This window comes from Denticeps clupeoides, chromosome 10 (genome assembly GCF_900700375.1).
Source record: "Denticeps clupeoides chromosome 10, fDenClu1.1, whole genome shotgun sequence".
NCBI classification, from domain to species: domain Eukaryota; kingdom Metazoa; phylum Chordata; class Actinopteri; order Clupeiformes; family Denticipitidae; genus Denticeps; species Denticeps clupeoides.
In genome coordinates, this window is record NC_041716.1 from 5,270,579 (window position 1) to 5,292,864 (window position 22,286).

Genomic DNA, 22,286 nt, shown 5'->3' on the forward strand with positions numbered 1-22,286 from the left:
AACAACATTTATTTCTTATATAGCCCAAAATCACATACAGTATGTCTCAATGGGATTTGACAAGCCCTACAGTTGACACCCCCACATTTTACCCTTCTGCGCACAAGGAAAAACTCCACACAAAAACTCTAGGAGAGAGAAAAAAAAGAAAGGAAGAAACGTTGGGAAGGAGTGATACAGATAGGGACCCCCTTCCAGGGTAATGTGAGCCTGCAAGTGGTGTCAGTGCAGGATTTGTGATGATCTGTCCAATAAGAGAAAAATACGTGTCCAACTAGAGCGTTTTCTTTTCCAAATGTCCGAGTGCACCTGCGCCTGTGCCACCTTGTTGTGCCCAGCTTATTTTAGAATCAGACAAGGGAAGTTCAACGATGAAAAGTCAGAATATATAACGCATTAATTCTGCAGGAAAAACCAGCCTGACTGCTTCACAACACAGTTGACAGGAAATCCCCGGGTTGGTTATAATGCAAAGTCCGCCTATCTGTCACCTTCTGTTGCGCACACACACACAGACACACACACACACTTCCTCACACACACGCAGCACGGACTTGGTCACACCGAAGGCACGCCGCGCCTGGCAGCAGCACAGAGGAGGCCAACTTCAACACACAGGAGTATAACAAACAGAGGATGAGTTGCAGGGGGCAGCAGAGGAGTCAGACACCTGTATGAATGGAACAGCAGTGTGCCGGGTGCTAAGCGGTGAAGGTGAACCCCGGTGAGGTCGAACTTACTACAGCCTTGCATGGACAGGAGGACAAGGAGCGCCAAGGTGAGTATTTATATTCATTTTCCTTAATAACAAGAAGATAACTGATTATATATCAAATATAATACACACACATATATATACACACACACACACACACACACACACATACACACACTAGTGTACTAGTAACACAATTGCCTATGAACCAGAAGAACACAAAGGTTGGTTTAAACATACCCCACTTAGTGTAACTACTGATTGTAAGTCGCTCTGGATGAAGGCATCTGCTAAAAGCCGTAAATAAAGTATGTAAGACTCAATATATTAATATAGAAGCCATATTTGGGTGAGTATCGACTATGCATGTTCTATACCTGCCTAATAACGTATTCCGCCTTTTCCTCCTTCTTACTGGGAACCCAGTTCAGGCACTTTCACTTTTACTTCCCTTGTATAAAGGTGATTTGTTCCTCATTTTTCGGCCTGCGGTTTTCAGGGCCACAGGCTACAAGGGACTGTACAAAAAAGGCTAACACCCATGATGGCGCTTTGCATTGCTCATTGTCGATGTTTTGGCACATCGTGCCCTTTGAACTGAACTTTGTGCCCTGTAAGATTACACTATTCAGAGAACACAGGTGAGTCGGGCCTTTTGTGCACGTCTGACCAACGGTAGGCTGTTTTCCCTTGTAGGCGTGGCCTGCCGATGGCAGTGGGACCTTTCACAGAGCAGGATGTAAAAAAAAAGAGCTTTAAAGTTTCACTTCGTTTTTTTTTTTTTCTCTATCTGAGGCACGTTTATGTGACCGCTGATGAAAGCTCGCAGTAAAAACAGCCAAATAGCAGCAAGGTGAGGAGTGTCCATTTACTCTGGGTATCTGGGTGCTGGGACAGGCTGTCATTTGCTAATAACCTGCAATCGAGAGCTGGTTCACAGCCCTTGGCATGTCGGTGCTTGCCTCTTGCGTATCAGGGCAGCACCTAATTGAACGGGTTTTCTGGCGAGTCGCCGCAGATCTGCCTTGTCATCGGATTTGGGCACTGCGGAAGCCCTGCGTCTGTTACTGCATTTATGAATTGGAAATGTTGCATGAAGTGCATGCAAATGTTTTGTGGTGGTTACGTTTATTAAGCTGGTGTTTGCCATACACCTTCCCCCCCGACGGGTTCTCTTGCTTTTGAGTTCCTGTGGTGTAAAACCGACCGCCACAAGTCAATTAAATTTGAGAAATAAACGGATTTCTTTAACAGGACATTTCTACGAATTTTTATTTTTTTAATTTGTAACATTAAGTGTACAGACCAAGAGTTAATGCAGTGGAGCTAAACACAGAGTGAGAGGTAGTTGCATCCGGCCTCACAGTCCCAGAGCTCTATGTTTGTGGGAGGGGCTTAATATACCCCCGTGCTTAGGGGTTAAAGGGTCAGACTGGGAGCCCGGCTTTACGTTATACAAGGCAGCCATTCCCACTGCGTCTTCCCAGTTATATAAAGAACAGACTTCACTGATGTAGATGTGGTGAAATCCATCGTAGTTGAAACTCATCTCAGGATGCATAAAATAGGCATGTGCTGGCCAGCACGAAGGCCCGAAAAGCCATGGCAGTCCTTCAGAAACGTCTTCACACAGCCTCGCAGATGCTCCAGTGTAGGAGTTGCTGAAACTCAATCAGGCAGCACACAGAGGGAATTCCTTGGGGAATTCTGATGTCTATTTATGGAGCATATGTGACTGAACTTCCAAATATTTCACACAAACATCGAAAACAAACAGAGCAGAAGACGTGGTATACTGCAGGCAGGAAGTCGTGGAAAATTTCAGGAGGGTCTGTACCCATCCCCTCCTTCGCGTAATAACATATTAAGATTAAAAAAAAATAAAAATGTCACATGACGTTAAGCACTGGCCCTAATTTCTGCATGCTTTGTAGAATCCAAACGATTCAATGGGCCGTGGGACAATGCAGCTTCAAGCCAGCTTAACAACCAGGAGCAGGTGACGTGGCCCAGATGAGTCACTGGTCCCCTGGATGTGCCACCTGTTGAGGAGGGTGTGTCCACAGTGTAAACACGGTTAATAGCAGTACAGGAGAGTCTTTTTGTCTACAGGAGGAACTTCGGTGGATGAAAGAGCTCTGATCAAACCGCTCATGCTGAGCTAATAGCTTCACTCGACTAAACTATGCGTGGAAATGCGATGGCTGCAGCCCAACGGAACAATACGACGAGCTCATGGCCATGAGCTCTTTCATCCACCAAAGTTCCTCCTGTAGACCAAAGACTCTCCTGTACTGCTATTAACTGTGTTTATTCCATTTATTGACTGATGCATGTTCAGGTTGCGCTCGAGTCTGCCGCGTATGGATGCACAGCAATTAGATTAAAAATGCCAGGATCTGGAGCAAGCTCAGACGGGGTCTTGGTTTGCTTTTCCCCGGGGGTCTTGAAGTAACCTTTTGCAGCTTGAAATTGTCCGCCTGTCACATCCCAGACCAAAACAACAGACAGTTTAGTTTAATGCCACGTTGTGTTTCGTTTGCGCTTATCTTGCAACTGATGTGCACCTCGTAACTTGTACTTGTCATTACGCTGTGATCTGCCGCTTCCAGGTCAAAACCCAGAGAGGAAACTTAATGTTCTTCTTCTTCTTCTTCTTCTTCTTCAACTACTGCTGTAGTAGAAAGTGAGATAACCGCAGGTGTCAGTGTGCAAAGAGCTGTGGCCTATGCAAAGGTCATAAGAACACGGCATGGTCCCACCACATAAAAGTCCCTGTTCCTCACAGAGAGCAAGCCAGTGCAAGTTTTAGAGACATCTGTGACTGGATCCATGCATTGCATACTGAAAAGCTCACAAGACCTCACGACACCTGCTTTATTAAATATCACTTGCTTGGCATTAGCATTTGTCATAATAATGTATATTTTTTTTAAGAAGAGTTCACAATGGAAGTCATACAACAGGTGACAAAGGCACCGAGAAGAGGATGGAACTTCTCTCTACGGCTGAAAGGTGAACTTCTGATAAACCAACTTCTGCGCCTTCACATATTTCCATTATATTTGTACCATCTGCACCACGTGGTTACGTGAGAACTGAGCTGGTCTCTTGTATGAAGGTAACCCTCTGACGGATGGCCACAGCCTGTTCAGACGGAGGGGTCTCCTGTCTTTCTCCTCCGTCCGAGAGACACGCCACAGGGGTGAGTTCTCTGGAGCTCCGAGTCAGATTACTTGTTCCCACCATATGAAGTGAAATTCTAGATTGCTATATATATTTTTAAGAAGCAACTATTATCATACACAAAAATGTACACTTCAATATCCAAATGTATTTTTGTCATGATATAGCTATGACACACAGTACAGGCCAAACGTTTGGACACAACCTCTGATTCAATGTGTTTTGTTTATTTTCATGACCATTTACGTTGGTAGATTCACACTGAAGGCATCAAAACTATGAATGAACACATGTGGAGTTATGTACTTAACAAAAAGTGGAGACCTGGCCTCCACAGTCACTGGACCTGAACCCAGTCGAGATGGTTTGGGGTGAGCTGGACCGCAGAGTGAAGGCAAAGGGGACAACAAGTGCTAAACACCTCTGGGAACTCCTTCAAGACTGTTAAGAAAACCACTTCAGGTGACGACCTTTTGAAGCTCATCGAGAGAATGCCAAGAGTGTGCAAAGCAGTAATCAGAGCAAAGAAACTAGAATATAAAACATGTTTTCAGTTATTTCACCTTTTTTGTTAAGTACATAACTCCAATGTAAATGGTCGTGAAATAAAGAAAAGGAGAATGAGAAGGTGTGTCCAAACATTTGGACTGTACTGTATAGATAGGTGCTACTGAGGTGCCGCTGAGCAAAGCACCGTCCCCACACACTGCTCGCCGGGCGCCTGTCATGGCTGCCCACTGCTCACCAAGGGTGATGGTTAAATGCAGAGGACATGTTTCGCTGTGTTACCGTGTGCCGAGCTACAGTGTGTCACAATGACAATCACTTCACTTTCACTACAGATCATGTGGAGGAGGCGCCTGAACCCCTGGCACAGAGAGAACCTCTCTCACCCACGCCGCTACGCTCAGGGAATGCAGGAGGTAACCATGTGGTGACCAGGTTACTGCTTCCTGGGCCCGGCGTTTTTATTTAATGTCTAATTATAATTATCAGGCCGCGTGGGATCGGTGGCTCTGTTCAGATACGCAACAGCAACAACAACAACATTTATTTCTTACATATCCCAAAATCACATAGAGTATATCTGAATGGGCTTTGACAGGCCCTACAGTTGACACCCGCCACACTTGACCCTTCTGCGCACAAGGAAAAACTCCACACAAGAACAATACGTGCCCATTATGGTGTTACTGGTCCATTTGAAGATCCCTGAAGCTGTAGTTGTAACGGTGGTGGTGGCTGTGGTGACCCTCTGGTTTGTTTCATGGTATGTCCTCGTTTAGCAGTTGTCAGGAAGCAGGATTTATCTGCTGGTCTCTTCACTGGGGTCTGCCGGTGGTCTGTGCGCTTGATTCCGTGTCTCGGAGAAAACAGAAGCCGCAGCAGCAGCCGGTGGTGTTGTACGACTGATACTGAAATATGTGGTTATGGTGGTATATTGGTGCTACAGTGGCCCGGTACCCTAACTAGGACAGCCTGACTAGGGTGAATTTAACTAGGGTGAGCTTAACAGGGTGACTGTGTGATAACAGGTTCTCCTGATCTGAAGGTCTCTTCTCAGAGATTCCACACTGGCTCACACAGAATAAGAGTCAGTATTGCAATTTAGGATGATTTGTATCAAGTATCAACGCGTCACAGTCTGCTTTGTGAATGTAAATTATGATCAGTATTATGGCGACATTGTCGCAGTGGGCGGGTCTTTGCTCACGTTAAAAACTTCACGCGAGGTTCTCGGGAGATCGGAGGCGGATCCAGTTCGTGGGAGGACCTCCGCCGCCACCGGGGGACGGGCGAGTCGCGACCTGCTGCCGGCGCGCGGGCGTCGGCGCGTCACCGCGAGGCCGCGGGGGCGCGCATCCCTACGCCCCGTGTAACGCAACGCGTCCCGCCGCGGAGAAGCGGTCCTCCGCGCTCCCGACGATGAAACACTTCAGAAGTGAGTAGCGACCGGATCCGTCTTCTCGTTCAGTCCAGCGATTTCTGCGATCACGTGACGGCCGCTGTCAGCGACAGTTGCGAAAGTTTCTGTTTTCCGTGATGCTGGCAAGAATAAGAACGCGTGTCGTCTCCTGATCTATAGATTCGTCTGTTCTCACATACTTTAACAAGTTTACGGTCGTTTAGACATGCTTTGGTGCATTAAAAATACATCAAATGGGTCGAAACTCTACTTTAATTTACTCTACTTTACTTGGCAGACGCTTTTATCCAAGGAGACACCAGCAATTCCCATTCGGTTGCCATAAATTGTGAGTTAGAAAACTAAGAGCCCTGATAAGGCCAAACTTGTCAAGAAGAAGACCATGCTAGGGAATTGATAAGTGTGTGTGTGTGTGTGTCTGCGTGTTAGACTCTAATACTTTTTAAAGAAGTGAGTTTTCAAATGTTTCTTAATGACGGCACCACTCCAGACATTGCCGAGGTTGTAAATGATTCTGGCTGCTGGAAACGGACGTAAACATCTGCATACGTGCAGAGAGGAACTTTTTATCTGTCACTTTATTGCAAAACTCTGTTGGTCGATCTTGGAGCTGAAAACAGTTGTGCTGATTAAAGATGCGAGAACAAGTAAGGGTAAGAAGCTGGCGCTGGCTTTTCGAACAGGATCTCGTGTTCCCGTGCAGGAATTGCGGCCGCGTTAGCCTGGATCAGGCGCGATTGATGGGCCTTGTGTGCGGAAGGCTGTTATTGAAAGGGCCTCGCATGTAAAATGGTTCGCGCCGGGCGGCTGTGCAGCGAAAGGTGAGCGGCCCGGAGCCATTTCACGCCTGCTGCTGCTGTCGCAGCTTGTCAGAGGCCCACGTACGTTTCCACTTGGAGCAGGCCCGGCCAATAGTATCACGGTTACTGGCTTATTGTTAGGCACCTGGAGGGAAATGTAAATTGGAACCCACTGCCAGGCCAGGCGGGGCTAGAGCAAACATGCAATACAGATGACAGACGGTCTCTAGATCATGACATAGCCTAAAGAGACAAAAATTGATCTGTTCATCCAGGAGATTTCGGTCGCTCAGGCCATGCTTCGGCGGCGATGGGTGGACATCAGAGATTGCATTGACCTTGTTAATCTGACTCCATTAACTCCATTAACAAAGACACACAAAGGCACAATTGAAGTTACAGGAATGGTCCGTTTCTAATTTAATTTTACTACCAATCACACTTACATTTACAGCATTTATCAGACGCCCTTATCCAGAGCGACTTACAATCAGTAGTTACAGGGACAGTCTCCCTGGAGCAATTTAGGGTTAAGTGTCTTGCTCAGGAACACAATGGTAGTAATTGGGATTTGAACCGGGGTCTCCTGGTTCACAGGCGAGTGTCTTACCCACTAGGCTACTATTGCAATTTATTAACAGTGGTAGATAACTATTGCTGTTACATGGAAAAATTGGATGTAAAATGGTACCAATGTTACTGAAAGACCACAAGTAGAGAAAAGGGGAAAGAGATGGAGCGGGAAAGATAAAGAAAGAGCAAGGAGCCGAACTCCAGGGAGGGAGTCCTGCACCTCTACCCCTAGGAGGTCTGATCACTTTCAGGTTTCCACAGATTGTCCTTTCATGTTCCTGCTTCGTCCAGATAACAGGAATGCAGACCACCCTCGACCACCTGGTGATAGTTCATGTTTGGGATGGGGAGGAGAAAAAGAGGGGGGTCCAAATGTGCACATGATAAGACCTCATAGACCGAGCGCAGTAAACTCTGCTGATAATATATCATCGGAGTAGGGTGGTAGTAGCCTAGTGGGTAACGCACTCACCTATGAACCAGAATACCCAGGTTCAAATCCCACTTACTAACATTGTGTCCCTGAGCAAGACACTTGCTCCAGGGGGGGACTGTCCCTGTAACTACTGATTGAGAGTCACTCTGGATAAGGGCGTCTGATAAACGCTTTAAATGTAAATGGAGTACTATACATGTGAATGAGTAAGATGATGATGTGACATCTCCCCTCCCCTGCAGAAAGTGTCGTGCCAGATGAGGATGACGGGAGGGGCAGCGCAAAGAAGAGGCTCAGCGCCATGTGGTCTTCTGTCAAGGGCAGGATGCACAGAGACGGTGAGAGTTGCCGCTTGCTTCTGCACACGCTCAAAAAACCTCAAATCTCTCCTGCTTCCGTTTTTTCCTTCACTTTCCGGCCATATTGCACACTGATGTAGGCAGGCGTGCTCCAGCTGTCTGTTCTCAAAGACCTAAAAAGTGCATTCATTATAATAATTTCAACTAAAATAACCTCTTATATCCTTGTAGAGGACACCCTGGTTTTAAACAGTAAGAGCAAGATTCATTTAATAGATACATACATACATAATAGATATAAACGTACATACATACGTTTGTGTCCTTAATTGCTTTATTTAGGGCATCCAACCAGGCTGATTTACCTGATTTGACTCCTAATCAGCCATCATGTGAGCTCCGGGGAACAGGAACCCCAGCTCTGTGCTGTAAAGGCCGGGTCAAGATGAACAGTCAATACCTTAACAAAGCGAGGGAAGTCCATGAGAGCAGATGTCATCATTTTTTTTTGCAAGGTTTTCTTATCTGCTGCTGAAAGAAACCTAGAGTCAAAAGAAGAGCTTCTTTGTTCTGCTGATTACTGGGCCGTTCCCGCTAACTTGCTCAATGTCTGTAACCTCTGAATCCAGATCTTTTAAAGTGTCTCGGGGACGGTGTCCTCTTCAGACTACTGTGCAAACCGAATTTGACTGTGCGCACAAATGTGTAGACACGTGACGCTCAAAGAAGCTCTAAGAGCAGGTGTCGTTGTGGGTTTGCACAAGTAGGGGAAATGTTGCCACACGCTGTGACTGTTGCCATGGTTAAGGCAGTTGACGACTTGTTCGCTTCTCCCCTCTGTGTGACGGAGGTGTCCTTTTGTGTTGCTGTGTGCCTCCGCCCGAGGGGGGTTTTCAGACAAAGACCGACGTCTGGAGAGTGGGCTTTAAAGAATGGTCCGGAGGTTTGGGCGAAAAGGCTGGTGTGTAGAATCCAGGAAATGTTCAGCAAAATTAGGACCCAGTTTTCAATGCAAAATGAGGCGCTTGGGGTGTGTTCGTGAGCATCACATCTAGTCTGTCTGCAGGATTTACAGAAATAAGCAGGTGCAAACAAGGACTGCTTGATAGTTTGCTGTATCTTGGAGAGCAGACACCAACTCTGTGTAATTATTTATTTATAAGAAATGAAAAAAAATTAATTGTTTTTATGAGCTAAGAATAAAATGGGCGGATCACGAAGTGATAATGATTGACAGCTGTCTCACACCCTACTTCCTCATTTTGTACAACGTAAACCGTTGTCCTGTTAAAAATGCAGCACATGTTGCCAGATACCTAATTGTTTTAAAAATGGTTCCAAACACGTACTAAATTGCTGAAAGTATCTGATAAATGTTTAACTGTTCTCATTTCTTAAATGATAAGTGGGTTCCTTTAGGTTTAAACAAAATATCTCAAAACAGCCCAATTTGGCAACAGTGGATTAACTATCAATTCCTCCATCCGTTCTTTGCTCATAAAATGCACTTGTTCACAACAGACGCCACTAAGCCAAACATGCACATCCAAGTCTTATATGGCTCATCCAAAATGTCACTTTTTGTGTTTTATGCCATTTAACAGTTAATTGACACCAGTTATATACTGATGTGGAAATGTTATTATGCCGGACGATCTACAACATATGGACAGCGACTCTCTTTGCTTTCTCAGCAGTGGTCCGAAAAGACCCAGAGCCCCCTTCACCTACTGACAGCCATCCTCCAGACTCAATGCTGAAGGAGCCACGCTGCTCCGGCGGCCAGTTCTTCTTCGAGTACCTGGTGGTGGTCAGCCTGAAAAAGTCCAAAGACGGGGCGTATGAGCCACAGATCATTTATCAATTTCCTAAGGTGGGTCATGTCCTAAAAAAGTCATGTCCTAATGGCTTCGTGTTTTTCTTGTCTTATTTGCTTGCTATTCTATACTGGAATTGATGAGAGTTTCTCGGTAAACCTTCAGGGGGGTTACACAATTTATTTCATTAACGTAAGTTCAAATTCCTTAGTCTTGTTGCAACAACCACCACAGAGGCCTCCAGTCTGCTATTTTAATGAAAGTGACATAGACCCTTTCTGCCCATGCTGCCCACCCCCCTGGTTCTTCACAGAGGGATGGGATGGTCCGGTTCCAGAAAGAGGAACAGGAGAAGACGTTCAAAGCCATAACCCTGTTCTGCTTCCCTGAGGGGATCAACTGGACCCCCCTCACAGAGTACCGCAGGTAGAACATTTTAAATACACATAAATATAGACCTTACACAGCAGACGTGCATTCACGCAGCGTGCACAACAGCATCAAACCCCTTTTACTTTTTTGAAGATCTTACTCTGTTGTAAAATCAAACATACAAATGTACCTGACAAAAAATAAAACTGAAATCTGAATGTATTAATGCATTTTTTTTTTTAACTAGTGAGACATTTTCATTTGTCTTGACTGAAATTGATGGGAGTCGGAGGAATGGGTATTGTCGAAGGCTGCTGGTAAGCTTTTCATTGTTTTTTTAAAGTGAGTTGTCATTTATTTGATTGAAAACTAACCAATCCCCTTCTGTGCTCCAGCCGCAAGGCAAGGGAGCCCGTCCCCCCGAAGCCTACTGCATCATCAGCACGCTGGCCTGCTTCGGCCTCTTCTCCAAGGTCAGGACGGTTCTAGCGTAGAACATTTTACTTTATCTCCACATATACACAGTCCAGAAGAGGGGAAGTGGTGGCCTAGTGGTCAAGGAAGCTGACTCATAATCAGAAGTTTGCCGGTTCGAATCCCGACCCGCCAAGGTGCCACTGAGGTGCTACTGAGCAAAGCACCGTCCCCACACACTGCTCCCTGGGTGCCTGTCATGGCTGCCCACTGCTCACTCAGGGTGATGGGTTAAATGCAGAGTATAAATTTCACTGTGTGCACCATGTGCTGTACTGCTGTGTATCACATGTGTCAATCACTTCACTTTTTTATTATTATTATTATTAGAAGAGACTAACTGTTTAACCCGCACAATCCAGGGTCCAAAGGTTTGTGTCAGAATCCAGTTGGGGTCCGGACCGGAGTTTCATGTTCGTCCTGTGTTCCTTGATACTACTTCCTCACCATGTCCGGCCACTGTGACGGTTTGCTGTCCTCCTTTGGCCCCAGGGGACTGATTTGGTCAAACATTTACAATTAGAGCACTTCTGTGGTGGCATGGTGCACATCCAAAAACAAATTGCAGATTGTTTCCTGGCATGCATCACAGCTGAGTAAACTGGGTTATCTCCATGGTAATGCTTTTTTCCCCCCAAACTTTTGACCCAGTTAGTGACTACCCATGTTACACAATATTCACTCACCGATTCATTGTATGACGGGAAGTTTGTTTTGTCGGTACATCTGGTCAGTTAATTTCTGGTTTGTGCAACTGTTTATTGGACTGTTAAAAATGGCAAAAAAAAAACAACAGCAGCCTCTGGCCATTGTGAGAATGATGGTCAGGAATCTTCCACCGCTTTGTAGTTTTCCACATGGGAGCAGGTTGAGCGAGTTCACACACACACATACACACACACATAACTGAAACCTCACAAATGGGAAAATACAAAATAGCAAAGATTTCCAATTAAAGGGGTTTATTGTCAACATAGCAGCGTCTTCAAATGCTGTTTCACACAGACAATTATTTTTAATCGTCGGTTAAGAAGCGGCCCTGTTACCAGAAGGTTGCAGATTTGAATCCCGATCTGCCAAGGTGCCACTGAGCAAAGCACCGTCCCCACACACTGCTCCCCGGGCGCCTGTAATGGCTGCCCACTGCTCACCAAGGGTGATGGTTAAAAATAGAGGACACATTTCGTTGTGTCATCGTGTGCTGTAGTGTTTCAAAATGACTAATCACTTCACTTTCGAAGTGGCTGTGCATTGTGCAATGGTTCAAGTATATTCAGGAAACAGATGAGACAAGACAATCATGCACAATCGGCAGAGTAGTGTGAAATGACACATTGCTCAGTGTGAAAGTGTTGCTTAAGCAGTGTGTTGAGAGCTCTGACTGCTTGGGGGAAGAAGCTCTTGCAGTGTCTGGCAGTTACAGTTGCGGAACCTGCACAATGTTGCGAGCTCGATGGATGAGGTGTTTTTCGTAGAGCTGGGAGATGGGTGGAAGCGGAACCCAGATGATGCGCTCTGCTGTCTTCACTATCCGCTGCAGGGCCTTCTGCTCAGCGACAGTGCAGTTTCCGTACCAGACAGTGATGTAGCAGCAGAGAATGCTCTCAATGGTTCCCCGGTAGAACGATGTGAGGATGGGAGGAGGGAGGTTGGCCTTCTTCAGACATTTCTGAGCTTTCTAGGTGGTGGAGGTGTTGTTGAGGCTCCAGGAGAGGCCGTCTATCATGTGCTCACCCAGGAACTTCAGGCCGCTGACCATTTCGACAGTCGGTTCCTTCCTGAAGTTGAGCCCCACTACTGTTGTGTCATCTGCAAACTTGATGATGTGGTTTGAACTGTCCTGTGCAGCACAGCCATGTGTAAGCAGGGTGAACAGCAGTTGCCTGAGCAGCATCCTTGGGGAACCTGTGCTCAGTTTGTTATTTGTTCTAGACACAGACTGAGGCCTGCCTGTTAGGAAGTGGAGAGCTTATTCCCAGCAGGTCCAACTTCCTTACCAGTATCTGGGGGTGTGACAGTGTTACATGCAATAAACAGCATTTTGGCATGAGAGTCTTTTTCTTCTAGATGGGAGAGGGTCCTGTGAAGGGCAGATGAAATGGCATTGTCTGTGGAGTTGGGTTTTCATGTGCTTCATTACCAGCCTCTCAAAGCACTTTATAATGATGGGTGTGAGTGCTAATGTGAGTAATCATTGAAGCGGGACACAGTTGACGTCTTTGGTACTGGGATTATCTTGGTGGTTTTGAGGCAGGTAGGTACCACGGCTGAACTCAGTGACTTGTTGAAGATATCTGTGAAGCTGGTCACCACTCTCCCGTAGCACCCAACCACATATGTTGTCTGGTCCTGCACCTTTCCGCGGGTTTACTCTGTGGAGGGTCATCCTGATGTCTCCCGTGGAAAGACAGTACCAGGTGGTAGGGAGAAGGGGCCATCTTCCTCAGTGGATTCATGATCTCTGTCTCAAACTGTCTCATTCCGCTCATCTGGCTGCAGGCCTAATGTGTGACTTGTAGCCCCTGATGGTCTGGATTCCCTTCCACATGCGCCGCGTGTGTTTTGAAGGACACCCTTGACCCCCAAAAGACAGTTGTGCTTCCTGAAACACATTCATAGTTTTGATGCCTTCAGTGAGAATCTACTAATGTAAATGGTCATGAAAATATAGAAAACAGATTGAATGAGAAGGTGTGTCCAAACTTATGGCCTGTAATAACTATGCCTGTCAAAATTCTGCCATTCATCGCTGCATTTATGCATTAAAATAGCACTGCTGCATTTTATTTACTGTATGGTTAGACACATGCGTCACGGCAATGCTTGGCGGTTTGGCGTGTCTGCCATGCAGCAAGCAGCGTGTGTTAAGCGGTCACGGAGGTGAGAGTGAGTCACTGATAAACGGTGGTCAAATATTAAAGATCAAGGACAAAGTGACTTTATGCTCCAGTGAACACAATACCCCAGGAAAACCTTCCAGGGCATTTCTTGAGATTTGACAAGGTTAGGCGGGGCGGGGGGTCAAGGTCAGTGATTCAGTGATGTTTTCTATAGTGTGAAAAGTACTGAAAAGTACGTTTTTTTTTTTTTGTGATTGTACCATTTGGCTGTTGTAATCAAATAAACCAACAGCAACAAAAAAAAAAAACAGCAGATAAAACTACACTAAAAACAAGCTGCAAAAATCGAATATGTGTATTTTATAATCTTCCATTCCTGATTGTACCAGTATACCAGTATTCCAGTAATAGCGGTTTTTACACACCAGTGAAGCATGTCCATTCTCTCTCTTCCTTTCGCTCTCGCTCTCCTGCTGTCTTCAGATTTTTGATGAGGTGGAAAAGCGCCGTCAGATCTCCATGGCGATGATCTACCCCTTTATGCAGAGCCTGCGGGAGGCACCATTTCCTGCTCCTGGAGACACCGTCAGGATTAAAAGCTTCATCCCCGATTCTGGCACTGGGGTCAGTCATCATTTTTTTTTGCATTTTGCTGTAGTTAAATTTATTATGATCTATACTTTGAAGTGCAGTGAGTAGCACATTTGTGGTTATAGATGTGTGCAGGGAAGTAAACCAAAGTTTCAGGATGTTTCTACTGTTAATAGAAGAATCATTCTATATCAAGATTCATGTGAATATATGTCCACGTTCCTGCCAGGTGTTCCTGTAGAGAGCGTCTGTCAAACATGGCTGCACATGCAGAAAACGTCTCTCAGATTCCTGATGCAACAGGCCCTGGGAAGGTTGCATCATGCCATTAGCTGGGATCTTGTACACACCCATAAATTCCATACTAATGAGTCAAATGGTTGCTATAGTCTCAGAACAGACTTGCATGTAGGAATTTTGTTTTCAAAGGATTAAACTGTCTAGCTGGTTTCCTATTGTGTTGAATACTGTTCGAGCATAGTAACAAATGTGGTGTATATCTAGTGTGTATTGGGTAGATATTCATCCTCTTTCATTAATCAAAAATTAGATCATATAGATTATCAGTGTATTAATCCGTCCCACCACCTGGCCTCCAGGGGGCATGCGACAGCAACAGGTGACTGTGACCCGGAAGTGAAAGAAAATGGTGTCAATGCTCAGAATAAAAGCACCGTCCTGACACACTGCTCCCCGGGAGCCTGTCATGGCTGCCCACTGCTCACCAAGGTTGATGGTTAAAAGTAGAGGACACATTTCGTTGTGTGTACTGTGTGCTGTGCTTGCTGTGCTTCACAATCACTTCACTTTCATTTCACTTAATTTCACTTTCATTTCACTTCACAATCACTTCACTTTCATTTCAGTATAAATGTGTATTTACTGTGTAACTTCTGCAGATCATCACCCTGACACGACCACTGGACTCGTGGCTGGAGCATGTGGACTTCCGAACGCTCTTCCGCTGCCTCACAGATGAGGAGGTGTTGCTGGTGTTTGGTGCCACCGTGCTGGAGAGACGCATCATTTTCATCGCAGATGAGCTCAGGTACACACACATCAGTCTAAACCACACTGCACTGTCACTTTTGCTTCAGTGTTTGCGTAATTCTCAAGGCTTCCGACAGTTTCAACACCACAATAATTATAAATGTATCGCACAACCACTACGAATAAGGGATACAATGTATCTCTAAAATAGTTATGGCTTAACCACACAATGCCCATTGGTAAGGAAACCAAAAATACCTCCACTGCCAAAGGTTCTAAAAACACATGAAAATAACAGCCTTGAACCACAAGAGCTGAAAAAATCATGAGAACCTTTCAGAAGAAAAAGAGGTCATATATTAAAAAATACATATACAGTACAGGCCAAAAGGTTGGACACACCTTCTGATTATATGTTTTTTTTTTTTTTCATGACCATATACATTGGTAGATTCTCACTGAAGGCTCACTGAGTGTTCATTCATAGTTTTGATGCCTTCAATGAGAATCTACCAACTTAAATGGTCATGAAAATAAAGAAAACACATTGAATGAGAAGGTGTGTCCAATCGTTTGGCCTGTACTGTATATAAAATACATATACATCAAAAATACATATACACATAATATTAACACAAAATGTACAATTTTGCTAATAAATACTGTAAGAATGGACATCACGGGAGCCTGCTTTTTCCTTGCATAACAGATGTCTGCAGGGGGAAGTGTGACATTCCTGTGTCGATGGTTGTGCGTGAACATTTACATTTACATTTATGCCATTTATCAGACGCCCTTATCCAGAGCGACTTACAGTCAGTACTTACAGGGACAGTCCCCCCCTGGAGCAACTTAGGGTAAAGTGTCTTGCTCAGGGACACAATGGTAGTAAGTGGGATTTGAACCTGGGTCTCCTGGTTCAGAGGCGAGTGTGTTACCCACTAGGCCACTACCACCCCGTGAAGATTCAACACCTCTGTTTTACATGCCTTTTGTCTGACGGTTACTCGTGAAGTAACAGCCGTCAGGACCGCCCACCCTCTTTGTCTTCCCCAAATGGGAGGCACCGGGGGCGTGACATCAGAAACAACAGGTTCTGATTGGTCAGTGACAACTTCCTGTAGGCCAGGGGTATAAAAGTCTGCTCACATGTGGAAAAAGGTGACCTCTGAGCTTCTTGCTCAGGGGGTTTTCCATCGGAAGCCGGAAGGCTTCTGAGCCTTTCTCTCCCCCTCTCTTTCTCTTCTCCCTCTTTACCCTTTCTTCTCATTTTTATTTTCTCTGTAACCTTGGTACCTTTTTACATTCAATATTCACATGTAACTACAATAATTATTTACCGGTGTTAATAAATTAGAAACTGTTAATTTTTAACCTCTATTGTGCCATGCCTCTTTCTGCCAGGTAACATCAAATTGGAGTGGTTGAATACAGTGTCTTTGTGTGGAGGGAGAAAGAGTTTTTCTACACACTCTATTCTCTTCTCCAACACAACATGGTCTTTTTTACAATACATTGTGACCAAGGCTGCATTGAAATGTAATGATCATAAAAAAAAATTGTCAGAGTGTGTAATAATGCAAAAAAAAAGGGGGTCCTGGCTTGTTTTATGTGCTTGGTCACCCTTGATTCACCTCACGGCATTACAAGCTCCATCTCTGAAGGGCTGGTGGGCATGGGTACCCATCAACCTTTTTACCCAGGTCAGACCCACAGAAAATAGAGGTGGCTAGTCCTCGATCATGAAAAATGCAGACATTTTCACAGCTTATCTTTCTGGTCTCTCACTTAGTGTTTTTTTTTCTCCTCATTAGTTGATGACTTAACGATTATACAACATAGAATGTTACCACCCACTTTCTCGGAATTCTGTCATTAAAACATGCATTGAAATGGAAAGTTGTCAATGCTGCACCCATAACCCAGTTCCCACCTCTCCAGCACCCTCTCCCAGGTCATCCATGCTGTGACCGTCCTGCTGTACCCATTCACCTGGCAACACACTCTCATCTCCATAGTTCCTGAGATTCTGATTGATGTCGTCATGGCACCGACTCCGTACCTGCTGGGCGTTCAGAAGCAGCTGCAGGACATGCTGGTGGATCAAGGAGATGTGCGTCACTCAGTTAATCGTGCATTCACAAAAAACTAATTCTACATGTGAAAATGTGCTGATGTTAACTTTCTTTTTTCAGTTACTTTTGGTTGACTTGTCAGAGAATAAAAAGACAACATTTATTAAGCAAGTGAGTATGGGCCCTTTGAAATAATTGCATAAAAAAACTTTTTTAATAAGTGAAAGTGAAAATGATTGTTTTGTTATTGTGACCCACGCCCGGGGAGCAGTGTGTCCCCTTGATAAGGGGACCCCAGTGGCACCTTGGCAGTTGAGGATTCGACCCTGCAACCTTTCAGTTACAAGTCGGCTTCCATTTACATTTACAGCATTTATCAGATGCCCTTATACAAAGCAACTTACAATCAGTATTTACAGGGACAGTCCCCCCTGGAGCAACTTAGGGTTAATTGTCTTGCTCAGGGACACAATGGCAGTAAGTGGGATTTGAACCTGGGTCTTCTGGTTCATAGACAAGTGTGTTACCCACTAGGCTACTACCACCGTTACCCGCAAGGCCACCACTGCCCAAGGGTCAGAGTTAGTGTTACTCTGCAGAATGAAACTGGGAATACTGGTTTACTATAAAGGATTATAATGCGCTTGATTCCCAGATAGGAGATGAAGAAGAGATTCTTCCACACAAACTCAAAGAGGAAATTCTGCAAGCACTGAGGACGAGGTCTGAGACACCAAGTGAGTACAGCTTGCTATTGTTAAATGCGTCAGCCCTTCCTGTGGCCAAATTGGAGTAATATGTTTCATATTTGTTGTAATTAGCGGCAAAGTTTAATAAGAAAATAAGCCCCCGTGCACATATTGGTATGTGTTTAAAAGCCACATGTAAATCTCCTCAGCGATAGAGGAGCTGAATAAGTTGGTCCCCGAAGCCTTCCTGCCCTTCTTCGTGAAGACAGTCGGCCATTATGCGCAGCACATGGTGCAGAGCGGCCGGGACCAGCCTGCCGTCTTCAACAGACTGAAGTTCTGCAAGGCCCCGGAGTCCAAGAGCACGCGCCATTTTGTCAAAAAGTTTGTCCAGACACAAATGTTCGATCTCTTCATTCAAGACGTGGAGCAGAGGCCCACCTCTCAGGAAGGTAAGAAGACCCGTGCGCAGCAAAACCAGTCATGTGCCACTGGCGGATCTGGCTGTAGACCTTTTGTTCCCCTTCTTTACAGGATTCTTTCAGAAAAGAATCGCCGAATACCAAGAAAAGAAGAAGAGGGAAAAGGCAAAGAAACGCTGAACACTAAAATTCCAGTCTGTGAACTGTGTACATATGAAACCGAGGATGCTTTTTGGACTGTAGATAGGATAATTTTTTTGAAGCTAATTTAAGTCACGTTTCTGAATGTTGTTTGGTGTCAGATTCCCGCTGTTCCATCAGTTTTACTGGACCAAAGACTGGATAAAAAGAAGTCCAAAACACACAATAAATTCAGCCGCAGCTGCCGCAGCTGCCAAAGGGCAAAGGAATGGACTTTTAATGTGGTCATTGCACATAATTCATTATTGTTTAATAAAATACAAAAACATATAGCTGAATCCAGCCAAATATAGCTGAAGACATAGCAGAAATGACCATTATAAATATGGTCCAGAGCGCCTCCTACAGATGGGGTGAGGGTACTACAACATTTTAAACATTTCAATCCGTTTTTTTTTTACATAAATTTTACTCACACTGGAACTTAGATTTGTACAAATATGTGGATTTCATAATAGAAGTAAAATTATGTAAATACGTCAAACTTGTTTGTAATGATTTGTGCACGTTTTCTAATTTATTAGTTCCTAATTTAGGTATTAATAAACTGAATTGAAGACTTGAATTGTGAAAAAATAAAACATTTGTTTTAAATATCAGTGTTGCAAAAACTAATTCTATCCTCAGAATATTGATATCAGGATGTATGATGATTAAACTCTGCAAAATGCATGCATATTGAAGGACTACTCACTATTGTAAGTCAGTCAACATCCCAACAGTGGCAATAGTGCTCATTATTACTAAAATTAATTATTTACCCACAGTTTCCTTGTTTCATACACAATTAACCCGCACTAATCAGTGTGTATATGAAATGTTCATCTCTGTGGTCTGTTGACACTCAGATGGCACCGGCCAGTAAAGGAGAACGTTCACCATGGTGCTCATGGACTCTGTCTTCATAGTGGCTGTAATTATAGAGGTGGTTACAGTGCAGGATGGGCTTCACTTGCAGCTGGATTTTCTGACAGTGGAAGACACATAGATACTATACATGAATATTCAAGTATTGTTTATGCATTTATATTTTGGTCAGTCCCTCAGTCTCTAGCAAAATGCATGCAAAACACGACCTTAATAATTGTACAGTCTGGAAAGTGCAGCCAAAATGAAATGTAAAATGTAGAATGTAACTGATGCTGTCACCTGAAAGTCCCGTATGAAGGTGAGGAAGAAGCAGATGAAGGAGAAGGCGAGGGACCACTCAGCCCCAGCACTAATCAGGTGAGCCACATAGCCCTGGAATGCACAAAACAGGGAGTAACATCTACAATGCAAGTAACCCGCAGTACGATGCCCACTCCGTGTCACTCACAGATTCTGCCGAACCCCAGCGCAGTTTTTGCACCACCTTCACACCCGCCTCCTCGTCAACCATGATCGCCGACGACACAAATACTGCAGCTACAGTTCAGGTACCACTACAGGTTCACACACCTTCTCAACCGACACACCCAAAAAAAAAAAAAAGTCACATTTTATCCTACATTCACTGAAACCAGCTTCCGGTACTGTGGAAATTCGATTAAAGTTACTTTTTTTCCAGAGAAGTTGATCAAATATTTCTTGCCTGCTGACACATTCTGTTTTCTGAAATATAAAACTTTAGATTTTTAAAAACAAATTGATCACACAAACAGTGTGTCTTTAAAACAGTTAATTTTCAGATATTTAACATGTTAATATTCATTTTAGCACAAATTACTTCCTTTAGGAGCACAGAGAGTGGAAATCAGGCACAACCAGATGATAATATTTAAATGCACAGTTCTATGTGACACAGTATTGATTAATCACAATGATTTCTTTGACTGAGAAATCAGGAAACAGACAAGTTTTTCTCCAGGATACAGATGACGATGCTGACCAGCGTCCACAGACCCACTGCGGTTCGTGCCCAAAGGATGTCTTTGCCGTGGAAACGAGGCTGCATGCGGTACGACACTCCAGTCTGCACCAGGATGTACAGCACTCCGCCGGCAAAGGTCAGCCCCGCCCCAAAAAGATGCACGTCGATCATCTCTGATTTCTGTTGGGGGGGGGGTAAGTGGCAGATGCAACCTGTTATAGTCCATTCACATATTAAAAAATATTATTACCTGATATGTTAAGGCAGATACATGGCTGTTAGGACTGTATGAAAATTTTCGTTGCAGGAGTTCGGCATTTGGAATAATTATTCTTGTTAGTGCTGACTTTACTGAATTGGACTGTACAGTGGCATCAAATATTTGGATTCATGCTGCGATTGTGGCCAGAAAAAGGAGAGAAAAGGAGAGCTCTAACCCTAATACCGAATAAAGTGTTCTGATTATTTTGAGAATACATATACTGTAGAATACAAATGCATATACACAACAGTTGTGTGCTGTGGCATTATTCACTTCTGGGTAGTGGATTTTTCATATTGAAGAATAATATATGATCATTAATTATTATTTATTGTTGGCTGCCTTCAACAACTGAGTGTGCTAAAGAGATTAAAATGTGTCTATACTGCAGCTTATTATGAAAGCATTCTCTTTGTTCTAAAAAAGCAATGTATTGTGAATATTTTCAGATGAATTCGGTTATATATATATTATAAGTGTCTGTCTGGTCTACCTGGAAATTTGCCACCACGCTCATCCCACAGCAGCTGAGCAGGCCCAGTGCGAGGCCGCTGGCGTTGAGGCGGTGCAGGCTGAGCTCGGTCTGAGAGGCCAGCGCCTCCACCTGTTTATACCGCACATACAGCGTGGCAGCACCTGGGTCAGGCAAAGAAGGGTCCAAAATTTCTCTCTGCCGATTAGACTGGTGGTTACAAAAAAGGCGCTTACGGACCTAAAAAGGATGAGACGGTGAGCATGAAGCCAAACACGCAACGCTCTGGAATTTCTGTGCCTGTGTCACTGCAAACACACACACAGAACATGAATTGACGTTTCACATTAAAATGCACCGAGTTAGCTGTTTGTGGTAAGGATTGGCAGACTTGCACACGCATTCACACACATGCATTCCGTGACAATGTAGGGCTAACCCTAGCCCGATCCCAAACTCATCCTATTCCCTCACGTTCACCCCACATCAAATTATTAAAGCACTTAATGACTCACCAATATAAATGTAGAGGGTGGTAGTAGCCTAGTGGGTAACACACTCGCCTATGAACCAAAAAAAGTCCCAGGTTCAAATCCCACTTACTACCATTGTGTCCCTGAGCAAGATACTTAACCCTAAGTTGCTCCAGGGGGACTGTCCCTGTAACTACTGATTGTAAGTCGCTCTGGATAAGGGCATCTGATAAATGCTGTAAATGTTAATGTAAGTTTTTTGATTTTTGTTGGTTTATTTCTTCATCCTCTTGAGTGAATTTTTCTTGCCAGCACTTACATTTTTGGTCTAGCTTGAAATACCCTTACCTTGACCCCAACCAAACCCATTTACCCTAAACCCTAAAACCCCAAAGTATTATGCCTTTCTTTGCTGTTTGTTGAAAGTCCCCTAACCCAAACCCAATACAATGTCATTAATATGTGCATACACTAACATGCATGTACACACATGCACACACACACATGCCTGGATTCACCTGATGTAGGGCAGCAGCAGGTCTGTGTGTCCCAGTAGCACCGCGGTGGCGTAGGACACGGCGAGCGTGGCTATCGACCAGGCGACCAACGATGCAGGGAGCCAACACAGACCCCGCCGAAAAGACCACATTCTCACACCCGCAGGCAGGAACACACATTCTGTTCAAACATCAGAGCTTCAGGCTTACACTCAACACACAAATGTAATGTACTCACATGAACGTTCAGAGGCAACACGCACTGTATAAACAGGTTTACACACACTCCAGGATCTTAATCCTGTACTGTGTGTGTGTGTGTG

The 22,286-nt window shown here is 44.5% G+C and overlaps 2 protein-coding genes across 2 annotated transcripts; one reads left to right on the forward strand and one right to left on the reverse strand.

The window, feature by feature from the left end:
- The first annotated feature begins 508 nt into the window (after nt 1–508).
- dennd2da (DENN/MADD domain containing 2Da) lies at nt 509–19,006 on the forward strand. The gene is made up of 16 exons (XM_028993043.1): nt 509–778; nt 3,656–3,730; nt 3,837–3,920; nt 4,744–4,824; nt 7,880–7,975; nt 9,631–9,809; nt 10,067–10,179; nt 10,373–10,442; nt 10,521–10,598; nt 13,923–14,063; nt 14,930–15,078; nt 16,962–17,133; nt 17,216–17,266; nt 17,751–17,832; nt 17,994–18,236; nt 18,319–19,006. The coding sequence occupies exons 2-16, from the start codon at nt 3,664–3,666 to the stop codon at nt 18,384–18,386; spliced, it is 1,674 nt and encodes a 557-aa protein (XP_028848876.1). The 5' UTR covers nt 509–778; nt 3,656–3,663; the 3' UTR covers nt 18,387–19,006.
- Nucleotides 18,630–22,286, reverse strand: dram2a (DNA-damage regulated autophagy modulator 2a). The gene is made up of 8 exons (XM_028993045.1): nt 22,227–22,286; nt 21,985–22,144; nt 21,234–21,301; nt 21,015–21,157; nt 20,262–20,439; nt 19,726–19,808; nt 19,557–19,649; nt 18,630–19,374 (listed from the first exon to the last, which is right to left on the reverse strand). The coding sequence occupies exons 2-8, from the start codon at nt 22,113–22,115 to the stop codon at nt 19,252–19,254; spliced, it is 819 nt and encodes a 272-aa protein (XP_028848878.1). The 5' UTR covers nt 22,116–22,144; nt 22,227–22,286; the 3' UTR covers nt 18,630–19,251.

Bases quoted from the DNA above. Each gene is read 5' to 3' on its own strand.
- dennd2da (XM_028993043.1), top strand. From the start codon at position 3,664: ATGGAAGTCATACAACAGGTGACAAAGGCACCGAGAAGAGGATGGAAC. The intron at 7,976-9,630 runs GTGAGAGTTGCC...TTGCTTTCTCAG, and splicing joins GGGCAGGATGCACAGAGACG to CAGTGGTCCGAAAAGACCCA. The intron at 15,079-16,961 runs GTACACACACAT...CCACCTCTCCAG, and splicing joins TTCATCGCAGATGAGCTCAG to CACCCTCTCCCAGGTCATCC.
- dram2a (XM_028993045.1), bottom strand. From the start codon at position 22,115: ATGTGGTCTTTTCGGCGGGGTCTGTGTTGGCTCCCTGCATCGTTGGTC. The intron at 21,158-21,233 runs GTCCGTAAGCGC...TGCCTGACCCAG, and splicing joins CACCGTCTCATCCTTTTTAG to GTGCTGCCACGCTGTATGTG. The intron at 19,809-20,261 runs GTATCCTGGAGA...CTGTAGCTGCAG, and splicing joins GCTGGTCAGCATCGTCATCT to TATTTGTGTCGTCGGCGATC.